Source organism: Rhipicephalus sanguineus, chromosome 3 (assembly GCF_013339695.2).
Source record: "Rhipicephalus sanguineus isolate Rsan-2018 chromosome 3, BIME_Rsan_1.4, whole genome shotgun sequence".
In the NCBI taxonomy this organism is placed as follows: Eukaryota; Metazoa; Arthropoda; class Arachnida; order Ixodida; family Ixodidae; genus Rhipicephalus; species Rhipicephalus sanguineus.
The window spans coordinates 200,597,469-200,611,894 of NC_051178.1; the positions used below are offsets into that span (position 1 = coordinate 200,597,469).

General features: G+C 48.7%; 2 protein-coding genes across 2 annotated transcripts in view; one reads left to right on the top strand and one right to left on the bottom strand.

Moving 5' to 3' along the window:
- Nucleotides 1-2,018: 2,018 nt before the first annotated feature.
- The window catches only part of LOC119388099 (protein Wnt-1), a 57,246-nt gene continuing 44,838 nt past the window's right edge, over nt 2,019-14,426 (bottom strand). Inside the window, exons 3-4 of the mRNA XM_037655730.2 lie at nt 9,128-9,683; nt 2,019-2,220 (exon numbers count right to left, since the gene is read on the bottom strand). Of these exons, the coding sequence (XP_037511658.1) occupies nt 2,019-2,220; nt 9,128-9,683 (758 nt within the window). The remainder of the gene's footprint in view (nt 2,221-9,127; nt 9,684-14,426) is intronic.
- LOC119386250 (uncharacterized) overlaps nt 2,109-14,426 on the top strand; it is a 152,093-nt gene continuing 139,775 nt past the window's right edge. Inside the window, exon 1 of the mRNA XM_037653579.2 lies at nt 2,109-2,238. The gene's annotated coding sequence lies outside the window, so the exon portion shown is untranslated. The remainder of the gene's footprint in view (nt 2,239-14,426) is intronic.

Genomic DNA, 14,426 nt, shown 5'->3' on the forward strand with positions numbered 1-14,426 from the left:
TGTTCCGTCTTCTTCATGCGTGTTCACTTCAGCTTCCTATTTCGGAATAGCACGAATTATCGAGTTGACGTCACCGCCAACTCGATAAGCCAAATTACATATCTCGCAGGGATATTATGTACATGTGGCATGTTTTCACGCCGGGTGTCTGCAATGAAAACGTCTTAAAAAGATGACACGATTCCTGTTGCGTAAGTGTTCGCAACAATCAATATGTATTGCGCGCCTTGCTAGAGCTGTCGCTCAGTATCCTGTCACGTAAGCAAACTAAACTATTCCAGACATAGCAGCAACAGCCGCACTAACATAAATGATTTTCCCTTCGATGGCGCAGACATCTGAATTCGCGAGAGCATGGAGGATACTTCGTGAATATTGAATGGCACATTACAAGGAGGATTAAGTTCAAGCGGATTGATAAAGTGCTCTTTTCGAGTAGTTAATTAATAGCATTTACAAGAGAACAGAGGGCTCGTATTTGACAAGATTGCAGGAACAACAGTAATAATAATAACAAAAAAAAAACAGAGGCCGATCGAACTTTGAAATTATTGCGTCAGCATGTGTGACGTCATAGCCTGCGGCAACATCTGACTGCACGTAGCTCCTATAGAGCTGGCTGAAATGGAGCACTAACCCCCCCCCCCCCCATCCCCCCCCCCCCCCCATAAAGGAAATATATTTTTGCAATCTCATTGCGGTTGTTCCTGCCTCAAAAGGATCTAAATACACGAATGTACCACGAGGTTAGTGACGGCACGCTGGAGCCGTCGGCGCCAGGGTTCGCATGCGAAATTCAACGGAACACAATTGCGTTACAGACAAGCGCATGCGAAGAAAATGTATGTACACAATGCAGCGTGACAACGGTTACTATGGCTCTTTCCTTGCTTGCCAAACGCTACGTTTACTGGATCGTCAACGAGCCCGTATAGCACTTCCGGCGACTTAGTCGTTAAATACATTTTAAGTTGACCCAGCAGATCTTCAGTGAAAGCCGAAGAAGGTACAATTGTGAGCACGATTAGCGTGAACACGGGAGCGCGTGCACGCAGAGTTATTGAACATGCTACCTTTAGAGAGCTAAAGGTAGCATGTTCAATAACTCTGCGTGCACGCGCTACCTTTAGAGAGCTAAAGGTAGCATATACAGTAACTCTACGTGCACGGTGATATCAGCGCCCACCTACACCAACACAAATCTTAGCGCATGCGCAGAGCGTTAGCGGCGAGACTATTTTGCCACTGTGCGCACCGCGTCATGAGTGCACCTACGTCGAAGGCGCTCACCGATGACGCGATAGTAAAATAACCTCGCCACAAAGGAACTGTGCATGTGCAGAGCTTCATTTTGGCGTAGGTGGGCATCGATGATAGCACACTGAGGCACGCACTCGGTTCTCGCTAAGCATGCTCACGACGGCATAATACGTCATAGAAACGTCTGCGCAACGCAGCTACTTAAGCTAGTTCACGAGAGCCAGAGGTTAATGCACTGCGTCAGGTAATGCAATGTTCACCTTAGCCACCGTGGCCTGAGCCAAGCAATCAAACTAAAATGGCGCCTTTTCACGCTTCCAGCAAACTGCCCTAGTGCGCCAGACGGGAAGCGCGTATACGTGTCTGTATAGAAAGCAGGCTCTCCGCGAATGCTTGACAGTCTCTCTCAAACCGTTCACCCCTTCGTTTATAACTGTCGCCCGCCTGTCTGACGATCGCTTCACATTTGCATCGTCAGAGCAAGTTCTGATGCGCGAGGATAGTCCTAATTGGTCGCTCCAGCGTAGCCCACTTGTTCGCTCCTTTCGCGCATGCGCTTGCCGTGTGGTACGCTGGCTTGCTCGAGTGCGACGCACGAGACAAGGCGCTCTCCCCCTTCTTCCGTTCCCATGTGTCCGTGTGGCTGGCTTTCGTTGCCTCGCACGTCTACGGCGCGTCCGGCAGCGGCGGCGGCGGGTGTGTGCCAGGGACTAGAGCCGCCCCGCAGAGGAGGAGGATAGTAAGATGGCGCGCGCAGTTCACTTGCAGAAGTGTTCCTCTTTGGTGACCCTGCACGTCTGGCACTGCACCTTGCAGCACCAGACGAACTTGCAGTGGCACTTCTCGTCCACCTCGCGCACCACCGTCTGGTAGCCGCGGCCGCAGCACAGCAGCCGGCAGCCGTCCATGCCGTAGCTGGTGTTGTTGCACGAGCGACCTGTGGTGCCCAGCACGGCTAGCCTGCAGGAAAAAAGAAGGGTAAGCCACGTCCCCTGTCCCAACGTGTCATCACTGTATAATGGCAGCTAATGGCAGTGTTCATGTTACACATTTGTTGCACAATACACCATTTTCGTAATTGTAAAGCTAGCTTTCCTGCGATGCATTGGCCAACTAATGGCAACTAGTCCCTTCTGAAAACAGCGTGTTCAAACGCAGTTTGCTCGCGCTACGACGCGGAAAATGTAGACTCGGCTCTCTCGACACAGAAACACGCATAGTAGAGGAAAACAGCAAACGCAAGAATTTAGCGTTATCGTTGCGTGCTCCGAACTTCGCGTGCGCAGAACGTAAACGTAGCCTGAGCTCTTACGTGCGTACGCTATTTCCGGAATATAGCGTTCAACGCTAACGCACGCAAGAGAACGCACGCACGTAGGGCAAGATAGCGACGCCTGTTGAAGCGAGAGCCGTCCACTTCGAACCTTTTGAGTCGTCGGCCTGTGTTATTGAGCTCAATTTTTGCAAATAATGCTCGTATTTGATTTAGATTTGAGGGGTGATGCTTCATCAGACGTATGCTGCCGATAAAACAGCTCCGTTTTCGAGAACCACTGTCGATTACATTAGCGGTGCCGAAGGCTTAACAAGGTTTGTTTACAATGTACGCTCATGTTTGCTGTAGCCGCGCATAGATGACGACGCTGTCTTCATTCGCCGACGCAAAGAGAACGTTGATATTAGCAAGAATGCTAGCAAGGGGCTGAGACAGGGATGTCCTTTGTCATCGCTGTTATTCATGATCTACATGGTGAGTATGGGAAAACCGCTAGAAGGTAGCAACATTTATTTTAATCTGTCACATAAACAGGGCGGCGTGATGATTGACCAGAAGCTTCCCGGTTTATCTTATGCGGACGATATCGTCTTATTTGTGGACAGTCGAGATGATATACAGCGGCTGGCGGATATATGCGGAAGGGAAGGTGAAGCTCTTGGACTAGTGTAACGAAATGTGGATTGATGGTATTCAATGATCCCTGTGTTCAGGCGGTGTCAATACAAGGCCAAGAAATACCGAGGGTAAGCGAATGCAAGTACCTCGGAGTATGGATAAATGAGTGATAGATAGGAGGCTGGTCTGAAAAGTTCTCGGCCTCAATAAGAATCACGCGAGCTAGAACTTGCAGCACTCATGTGCACGTTCATACAAGTCTCTGCAAGTCTCAGATGAAAACGACATCTAGTTCCGATTAGCACTTTGGCTTTGACGGTCGATCACAGTGGGTGTAGTGTGAAGCACCGTAAGGCATGGAGAAGCTTGAGTACCGTGCGGTAGGTGATAAGCAGTGGGCTGAAGCCGGGTCTTCTGCACCAAAGAAAGCCAAGTCAGTTCCCTCCGCAGGAAAGGCGATGGCCTCTGTTTATTTGGGACGCTAAAGGCATTCTGCTTGTGGATTATCTTGAAAAAGGTAAACCATAACAGTATTATTCTGACCTTTTAACTCAATTGGATCAGAAAATTCGTGAGAAAAGACCAGGTTTGCAGCAGAAGAAAATCATCTTTCATCAAGACAATGCACCGGTGCACAAAGTGCATCTTGCAATGGCTAAATTGCACGATTTGAAGTACGAATTGTTGGAGCACCCACCCTATTCTCCTGACTTGGCCCCGTCGGACTACCACCTGTTTCCAAAACTCAAAATCTTTCTTGGTGGGCAATGTTTTTCATCAAATGAAGAAGCGATTGCTGCTGTGGATGAGTACTTTTCAGAACTTCCACAAAGTCATTTTAAGGACGGAATCCTGACCCTGGAACATCGATGGACCAAGTGTGTAGAGTTGAGAGGAGACTGTTGAAAAATAAAAATAATTTTGAAGGTCCAAAACGCTTTTTTCTACATCAGGCCGAGAACTTTTCAGACCACCCTCGTACATGGAGGTGCAGGAAAAAGCCTCGGCAGCAAAAGGAAAGAGGACTGCTGCAATAATGAATCACATAGCGTTGTGGGGATACAATAGGTACGAGGTGCTTCGAGGTCTGTGGAGGGTTGTAATGGTTCCGGGGCTTACTTTTGGGAACTCCATGGTGTGCATGAGGTCAGGGGTGCAATTGGGAATGGATGTAGGCTAAATCAAAGGACTGTGGGACGCCTCGCGTTGGGTGCTCACGGGAAGACGACAAATGAGGTTGTAAAGGCGATATGGGATGGGCAAGTTTTGAGGCGAGGGAAGCTCAGAGCAAAATAAGGTTCGTAGAGAGGCTAAGGAATATGAAGGAGAGCAGATGAGCAGAGAAGGTGTTCCGTTATTCGTATAGGAAGAGCATGGACACACAGTGGAGAAAAATAACTAGGAGGCACACTAGTAAATATACGGCTGGCAGTGTAAGCAATATGTCAACAAACAGCGTTAAGCGAAAAGTCTGAGAGGCGGAGAGGATTTACTGGACGGCAGCTATGGGGAAAAACCGGCTCTGGGTAACTACCAAAAGGGCAAAAACGAAATAAGGAGAGATGCATTTTACGATAATTCAAGAGGAAGCGCTTTACTGTTAAAGTGAGATCGGGTTGCCTTAGAACGCGTAGTTATAAAGCGAGATTCAGTAAAGAAGAGCAATGCACATGCTGTGGGGAGGATAAGGAAACGGCGGAGCATGTTCTGATTGAATGTGGAGATATCCGCCCAGGTGTACGTTTGGGAACGAGCCTACATGAAGCCTTGGGTTTATGGACAACAATAGAAAGCTGAACACACCCGCGATTGAAATAAGTAAGAGACGGTTAGAATATTGGTGGCAGAACATTAGAGAGAAAGGACAAAACTAAATATTGGAAAAAATAAGGACATTCTGCCGTAAAGGGCAGAGAAGTGGGCTGAGAATTTACGTTTTTTTTTCCTGTAGTAAGATAGATTTAATCGCAGTAGAAGCTTTAGGGCAACATGAAAAAAAAAGAAAAACGTTTTTTTTTATTTGTCGAGCCCGGTGGCGCACTTGTCACCACCCCGTTATAAAGGGGACGCTCATAGCATCCATCCATCCATCCATCCATCCATCCATCCATCCATCCATCCATCCATCCATCCATCCAGCCTGTTTCATGGCCTGTCTCCAAGACACGGCAATACGGTCAGAAGTCAAGCCGAGATCTGTCACGATTCGCATCCCTTGTGACATTTTCCGCGGCAGTGCACGAATCTGCTGTCGGCGATAACACAGGCGCAGCCATGGTGCAGTAACGGTGATTTTGGATGAACTCGATGTAGTGGCGCACTTGTGGATTCTACAGTGCATTTAGTGTTTCTATATAGATTGCGCCGTATGTGATTGCGTTAGCGTTAGCGGGAATGCCTATCGCTGTACTAAAGTACCACCAATTGGCACGCAGCGCGTTCCTCCTTAGCGTTAGCGTTGAAACGCACGCTAACGCGAGCGTTTTCCGCTATACTAAAGCTCCCTAGTAGAAAAGCCCCAGCACGTGCAACTAGGACCTCGTGTGCGCTTGAAGCACGACAGGTGCGGCCATTAGTTGGGCGAATATGCAGCGTGGGGAAATACACTCCTGGATTATGAAAAAGGTAACTCTTTTTGGGTGTAATAAATAGACCAACACCACCACCACCCGCCGTGGTAGCTTTGCTGGTAAGATCTCACGCTGCTAAGCTCGAGGAGTAGGGTTACATGCCCGGCTATGGTAGCCGTATTTTTATTGGGGCAAAATGTAAAAGCACCCGTGAAGTACATCCTTGCAGTTTTTTTTAAATATTGCACCAGCGTCGACCCCAGGACCCCAGGTAGTGTCTAATGTCAGTGAGAAGCGACGAGATCAGCGGTACGACGATCAGCTTCACACGAGCTTTCTGAACACTCGATCGCGCACATAAGGTTGACAGGATGGATCTATCTTCAAGTAAAGAGCGTAACAAATGGCGTCCGCTCATGAAAATGTTTTGTGCGCTTGTATAGCAGATGTCTATACTTCTCGCCTATATTAGGCGCTATCATATTCTGGGGTCAACGCTCGCGTGATATTATTAAAAAAAAATTATGGCGGCTTTGTACTTGCCAAGCCTGAAGGAAGAGCGCAGCTGGGTGTTCTTCGTTGTTTATCTTTATTTTTAATTTTTTTCTTTCTATTTACTCTGTTTCTTGTATCTCTTTCTTTGTTTTTCTTTATTTCTCTTTCTTTCTGTCTTGCTCTGTTTTTTTTTTAAATCACATTTTCGTGTCTGTTTCTTTCTATCTGTTTCTCTCTCTTTCTATGTCTTTCTATCTTTTTATGTCTTTCTTCCCTTTATTTTTCTCTTCCTCTTTCTTCTTGTCGCTTTTTTTCTCTCTCTCTATCTTTCTCTCTTTCTCTTTCACGTGTTCGTTTTCGTTTGACATTCGCACCTGCTGTACTGAGTAGTGGGGCTTGCCCAATTCCTGTGGTGCATACCAACCTGAGGAGTTTTGCACGACGGAGCACAAGTTACCGATACCTTAAACAGCTTCAGTCTAAAGAGAATGAAGAGAGCGCGTGCCGGTTCATGATGATGACAGTTTTTGACGACGGAGCACAAGTTACCGACAGCTTCGCCGTTAAAATTCTCTAGGGGTGTACGTATATTTATGCGCCCGTTAATTAACCCCAAATGGTCAAAATAAATTCGCAGTCCCCCACTACGGCTTGCCTCCTAATTATATCGTCGTTCTAGCACGTAAAATCCCAGAATTCTTGTACGAATCGCAACTTCGCTTGGGAAGTTTCCTGTTTATATGTTTTGTTTAGGGAACAGAGGCATTGATAGCAGTACTGAATCTGTAATCAATGTACATTAGGCCTCTTTATTTTCTGCGGGAAGTTCAGGCACAGAATTAATAACTGCCGTCGTGGTTCGACGATGAGGCCCCTCGGCTAACGTAGTGCACTGAGTATTATACTTATCACCAGTCTGCCTGCCTCGGCCACGTTTAACTGCATACTATTGAGATATTTCCAGCTCATCCCAATACCTTCATTGGCTCTCTGGACGGGCACCCAAGCTTCTTTGGTTATAAATTTGCGCGCCTCTTTTGTCTGTTAATGCTAATCAGTCTTAAGATTCACAAAGTTTCTAGTATGAAAGGTTAACGTCACGCCATATCCTAAAGGGAACCTACAGTCAGTTACAACCTAAGAGTAAATGTAAGCTCCGCCTACAGCCGTAGCTGTACCACCCAGAGAAAATTTGCATAGATGCCCCATCCAATTGAGTTTGCTCATTTCTGTGACGTGAAGCACCTCTGGCGAATTTCAGGTAGGTGATTTTACCATACAGAAACACGTTCGTGTCGCTGGTTTTTGGTGAAAAAAACTTGAACTTCCAGGCAAATTTCAGCAAAGACTCCGACATCACTGCGTGGGGAAACGTAATATTTTAAGTAGGGACAACGAACTTTTAATCACTAATGTGAGTAGTACTTACATTAGCAGCGAAAAGTTACTTGTGGTTACAACGGAAACCACCTAGCATGACTTTCTTGCAGAGATGAATGACAGGTGCGCCGCAGTTCTGGGGGCGGTGCTTGTATTTTTTCTTAGGTTGTAATCTACTGTAGATTATCAGCCGCAAAATTGCTTTGCTATTTTTTTTTTGCCCGAGTAATTCTTTCACCCACGAACCAAAACCAACCATTTACTGAACGCCTAGACCATAACAAGTGTGGGCTGCGTTCATGTGCATACATTTTCGAGCTATTTCATTCACAGGAAGGCTTTCGAATCTCCATGAACAAAACAAAGTGTAATGCTCTCGCGCAGACTGCCCACAGCGTATGACTGAAATGGAAGATTGACTGTACTCAAGAGTGCCCGTTTGAAATAGCACATCGTCAACTTGATTGGCCAACCACGTTCCCTTTTATACTTTTGGACGCCTCTTACAAGGTGCAGGCAATTAAATCACCGCTAACAAGACTCTTTAAGCCACGAAGCAAACGTGGACGTTACACTCTGCCAGCAAAGCCACACCTCTGCAGGCCTTTGAAACGACTTAGCGGCCAGGACAGGCGCACGGCCCTTTATAGATGTTATTTATTTCGTTTTTCTTGAAACGGGTTCGAAGAAGGACGACGAGGCAGTCGTGTGATTCTCGGGCCGCTCCCATCTTCATTTCAGCTTCGCTGGCCGAGAAAAAAAAAAAAAAAGAGAGCTACGCCATAAATATCGGTGTGTCAAAACAAGAGAGGAATTCGACCGCCAATGATCGACGAATCTTTTCTGCTTATTGCCCGGGAAGGATTAGTGTCAACGGGCCATTGCATTGCGTCCGATGAAAACTGATAATAGCGCTGGAATCCTACTTTGCTCTTCTGTTTTTCGTCACGGAGGAATGCGCGGTTTCTATTTCTTGATGCGGCGCCAAGGCGCGCTCGCTATAGGCCCTCCTTGAGAAAAACTCGTCTCCAAGTAAGGTATGCACGGGGCCGCATGAGCGCTGTACGAAAGCTGCGAGCTGCTATCAAAATGTTCTTGTTGCCATGATGCAATCGTGTTCATTCGGACCAGGGCTTAATACTGAGCTACAGAACACCGTCAGCGTTGTGTGGTTCGAGTGAAATATCAACTCTTAGATGCAGTGACAGACGTATAGAACAGAATGGTGGGCAGTGTCTCGTACGGTTGTAAGCAACCAACAATCTTTCGTTTGAAGAGCTTTAAGGACATATTTTCGCGATGGGCTGGAAGAAGCTGCAGTACGTGGCATGCCGAAATGCTACGCGACAAAGTAAGTAGACGAAGATGTTGGCGCGTGACAATAAGAATTGTGCAAAATGGGTGCTTAAAACGACGTCACCACGCGCCGCCACAGATCACGGTTGTTTTCATACACCATGTTCCGATACATCGTTCCTTAGAAGGCAAGGGCGACGTGTAAGTTGGAGAGTAAAAGCGTGCCACTCACGTCTCGTTGCGCGTGCAGTAGTCGGGCGACTCCTCGAGGTAGACGAGGTCCTTCTTCCCGGGCTTCTTGACGTCCCTGAGCACGGGCCGGAGCCGAGGCCGGCGCTTGCGGCCGCCCGCCCTGGTTCCGGCGCGCGTCATGTGCACGTGCGTGGCGCCGTCGAACTTTATAGACAGTGCGTCGCCCACGGCGCGGAACGGCTTCAGCCGGCGCCAGCACACGCGCACCGAGCACGAGCCGGACACGCCGTGGCACTTGCATACGGTCTCCATGCTGCGGCGCAGCGTGCGCCGGCCGGCTTCGTTGTTGTGCAGGTTCATGAGGCCCGACGCCGTGGCCGGGTCCTCGCCGGCGTCCACGAACTTTCGGCTGAACTGTGCGCCGAAGCCGATGTCGTCCGAGCAGCCGCCCCACTCCCAGGAGCCGCGCGGCTTGCGCTGCCGGATGGCGCTGTCGCAGCCGCACTCGTTCAGCTCGCCCTTGCTGCAGGCCCGCGTGATGCTGTACGCCACGCCCGCAGCTGACACGCCGTACACGTACGCTTTCTCGCGGCTCACTGCGCACATAGGGAGAGAAACAGGGTCACTGTGCTCTGCGGTCAGAATTGTACGAGATCACGCGTCAAGAAGAGCCCATCAGGGACTGCATTCCCCAAACCGTTTTTCCGTCCCAGTCTTGCAGTCAGAGGCTAGCCATGGGGTGGAGGGGGGGGGGGGGGGCTTCACCATTCCCCCCTTGGCTAGCCCCTGACTTTCAATTTTTGCTTGCGTATATATACACGCACACATACAAACGCACGCAGGAACATACATAAAGTATGGTTGAAACCCCCGAAAAAATTTCTGGCTACGCCCCAGCTTGCAGTACAAGACAGGGAGGTTAACCAGAGGAAGTCTTCGGTTTGCTACCCTGTACTTGGGAAGGGGTGTAAAATAATGAATGAGAAAACGACGTCTGTGCGTCAAAGTACTGGGGCGACAAAATAAACAAAACAGTCATGACTATAGCACCGTCCAAGTACTACTACAGACCAACATTTTCTGTGAACAGTCAGAATTTGTCATTCAACCGCAACAGCGGCCTCAGAGCGGCTGGTGCTGAAGACCGGGTAGGCCAGGGTTAGGATTTTGTTCTCTGTAAGAGGGCGGTTGTCCAGCTGGCCTAGTGCGGCTGAGAAGGCGGCTTTCTAGGATTTAAAGCGGTTGCACCGACAAGGTAGAAACACAGTGGATGTGGCAGTATACCTCACTAGAGACATGCATTATACCATACTATCAGCTTGCGGACTTTGTTCGTGCCATAGGCTGGGTATATAAGCCGTCAGAGAGTTTGAGCTGAAAGAATTTATACAATTATGCGGTAAGAGGTGAAATGCAGGTCACGTGAATAACAGAAGACGGTAAAGAAACCATCACCTGCAGAGTGCCACCTGCACAAAAATTAAACATAATAATAAACGCGCGATAGGTGAATAAAAGTTGAAATTCAAGAAAGCTTTCATCTTCTCAGAAACACGTTGCGCGGGCATATCTTCAACTGCTAATTTACTCCAACCGAAGCCAGATGAAATGGCGCACGGCTTACTACACCAGCTTGTTACGCCACTGCTCTGAACGTTCTCAGGTTAGAATAAACGCTCACAAATAGTTCCTTATAACAGAAATAGAAACACAGCAGATTCCAATTACGTGGCTAGCAGCGACCAGCGTCACCGTAGAAGTCATTGCGACCTACGAAAACTAAATGGCAGGTGATGAAACATACGACAGTAAACCGTGGGAAGTATCGTCGTCGGTTTTGACTGTTAGAAAAAAAAAGAAAAAGCGTGTGACTGGAGAAGGCGTAGTTTTACGAGAAAAAAAAAAGAGCGTGTGAGCTTTGAAGAAAGTGAGAGTAAACGGCGTACCCACTAGGCGTCGCCGGCGAAGCCATAAAGTTGAGACCCTGTCCAGACACGCGGAAAGATCCCCACCGTTAACGACAACCGTATAACACACGGTAATATAGTACCTTTCAACGCGCGTGTCGGTGAGCGAAACCAATTTCTCTGGCGACTTGGCACCCGAACCCTGCTAAGCTTGCACCGCACGCCCAAGCAGCGAACGACAACGCCCGTCGAGTCGGGATCGAAGCCACCTCTGTATGCCGAGGGGACTCATTGCGAGCGACGAAGGGGGTCCCCATTTTACGAGCTTCATCCCCAAAGAGGAGGCCGGTTCCCCGTCGCCACGTTATTCGAACGGTGAATGCATTGGAGGATATCGCGGTTTGCTTCATCTCTGCGGCTCAAAAACAAGAAGGGGGGGGGGGGACGAGTAAACGCCCCGAGGCGATGGGGACAAGGTTGTTAAGCGAGCAGCGGATGCTCCGCAGGCGGTCAGGGCTTTTAATCTGGAGAGGAGTCGAAACCCGCTAAGGGTCGGCAGCGCTGGCTTCGTGACTCGCAATGCGCGGATCTGCCATCCTTCGCTTCCCCGCCCGTCTGAGGGGTGCAGGGTTTGGGCCACATAGACGAGCAGTGCCGTAGTCGGGCATGTTCTCGTCCGGGGGATTTGAGAGGTGGGGCAGACCGCGTGAGGGGATTGCGAGAGACGTTTCTGTATACGACTTTTCATTTACGGCTGGTGAGTGGTGCCGTGTCGATGACGCTGCGCGAAAGAGAGGGAGGGTCGTGCGGTGGACGCCCTTCCTACTCGGCTTTCACCGAGTGACAAGGCGAAACGTTGATGACAAAGCTGCGTCTCGATGAGAGAAGTCAGGTGTTTTCACTGAGAGTAAGGTGGCCTGTAGACGAAACACCTCAGTTGTCAGTCTACAGGACGCCAGGAACATAAAAAAAAAACTGTATAGAGAGACAGAACGAAGAAAAGATAGGGAGGTTAGTTAAGGAAGGTTCGCTACCCTGAACTAGGGTTTAGAGAGGGATGCAGAAAGATAAGGACAGCTGAAGAAAGAGACGTTAAACAATCCGAGTACAACGGCTGCAGCACCAACGACCATGCCTCCTGTGGTTGCCGCTCGCCAAGCAGCCACTGGTTGCGTCGAGATGGAGTCAACTTTTCCTTTTAATATTCGGATGCTTTGTTACTGCCCTGCCATTCTAAATTATAGAATAGCTTTGCAGCATAAGCCGAAGTTAAGCGGTGTTTGGACATAGGTTAGCCCTTCGAAAGCCTCTGTTTTCCCCATGTAATTTTTCACGAAACACGCACTGAGGCAACTTGTCGAATAGCTGAATCCTCCTTTCTGTCGTCCGCGTCGGTCTGTGCGTCTTTTCCGCCAAGGTGAGCACTTACCAACTAGCCCAAATGTGTCCGTTTTGTTAGGGTGCACCTCCTTTCTGTCTCCAATTGAGGCACATGTTTACAGCAGCGCAAAAGACGGAAGCACAAGACGAAGACCACAGGACAGCGCGCTGCCCTTCAGTGCCTTGTCCTGTGGTCTTCTTTGCCTCGTGCATCCGCCTTTCGCGCTGCGGTAAGTATGGACGTTAAGTAACTCACCCAGAAAGGCAGTAGCTTAGCGCTGGTGAAGACGAGGACAACAAGCATGAGACACTGGACACATGGGCGCTAAGCTACTGCCTTTCAAGATACACCAAGCCCACATCGCTACACTTGCTAACTCACCCAGTCTTACATCCCTTTCTAATTAGAGCAACGCACCTCAAGCTTCTGTGGCATTGACTGTGCTCATCGGGATGGAGGTGGTGTGTCTTTGGTACCTGACTTTCCAGGGGTAAAGGTGTGAAGCAAGCAGTTCTTGGAATGCAATATAAGGAGTTCTCGGCCGCCATTATCATCCATATCCTGCATGGCCATAACCCTGCACATTAAACAATGACGGGACAGGTCTGACTGAGTGAATATGTGGGGCAGAATTTGCGCCCCTCTCTAGATGGTTATTGGGGGCGGCCGCTGCACTCCCCCCCCCCCTTCCCCACTCCCTGTGCGCACGCCTATGACTCTGCTTTTCCCATTGATGCCGCTCGGCGTCTCGACTAAAGAGCTGTGGGCTGCCGTCTCCGTATAGAAGGCGGGGTGCGAGGGTGGGGGCCATAATAAACCGATGGCAGCGAGGGATGAATATCTTTCACAGGCCCTCGTGAGGTTTCCACGTGGAGCAACAAATAAACCTCAGCGGCCTCGGTCACACTATCTGCTGCGTCATTCGCTCGAAATCTCGCCGACGTCTCGACGTATGCGCGGGCCACACGCATTTTCATCCGGCTGTTTCCTCTTTTGGTCATCGGCGGCGGCACGCCACAGCGTTCTCAATATCTTCTATGATGGCTCACCCTTTTCCCTCGCGTTTCGCGCCTGTTTTCTCACGTGCGTTTGCGTGTGCGTTCGCTTACGTTCGTTGGTGCATTCATGTGTTTGTGAAGAAGTCGTGACTGATTGAAAGCGTTTTATTATTTGGCATGCATACTCTACGAGGCAAATGGAAGAAAAACCGGAGAACGTCAATGTTCAATGCTTTTAATATCTCTGCACTTAAATTAATGGTCAACTAAATCGTTGAATTGAGGCTGAATGAAGTCAGTGTTACCGTTATAACAGTGAATATCGAACATTAGCCAACAGTATCCATCATTTAGCAAATATTAGCCAACAAGTAACCAATTTGGTCAGACATGTTTATTGTACCCCGTTACAGAAGGTTGGTTCAAGAGGCGCAGGGAGATATTCTCTTTGAAATTGCAGTAAGCATTTTAGACAGATGCGGTTACGTTACCGCCAGGGTGTCGGAACGGAACGAAAACCGAAAACGAAAAACGAAAAAAAAAAAACGATATTTTTGACCGGAACGAAAACGTAACCGAAACTTTATATATTATTTCGTTCCGGAGTGAAACCGAAATTTTTTCAATCGTTCTTCGGTTCACGAGAAAGCTTCGCGATCCGGAACAACTGAGCTCGTGCAATGGGAGCATATCTCAGGGTACAGTATTAGCACGTACCCCAGGCAGGAATTCCAAAGCAAAGATATGTTTAAATTGTGCGAAAAACGAAAACAGTGGCAACCAAAGATGTTCATATTAACACAAGTGGATGTTTGCGCGCCTTTCACGCAGGCCAAAGTGGACAGGGCATTGTCGGCGCTGAAGTTTGTTACAGCGAAAGCTGTTATGAGATCACAACAGCTGATTTTGGCGCCATAGTTTTCCGCCGCCGGCGGTGTCCGTAACCGCTATCGTGTGAAATAAGAAAATATTGAATGACAAACAAATTTCTAGAGTCGGATGGGATTTTAACCCGCGCCCTCTGCGTGCCAGTCGGGTCTTTCACCACAGTGC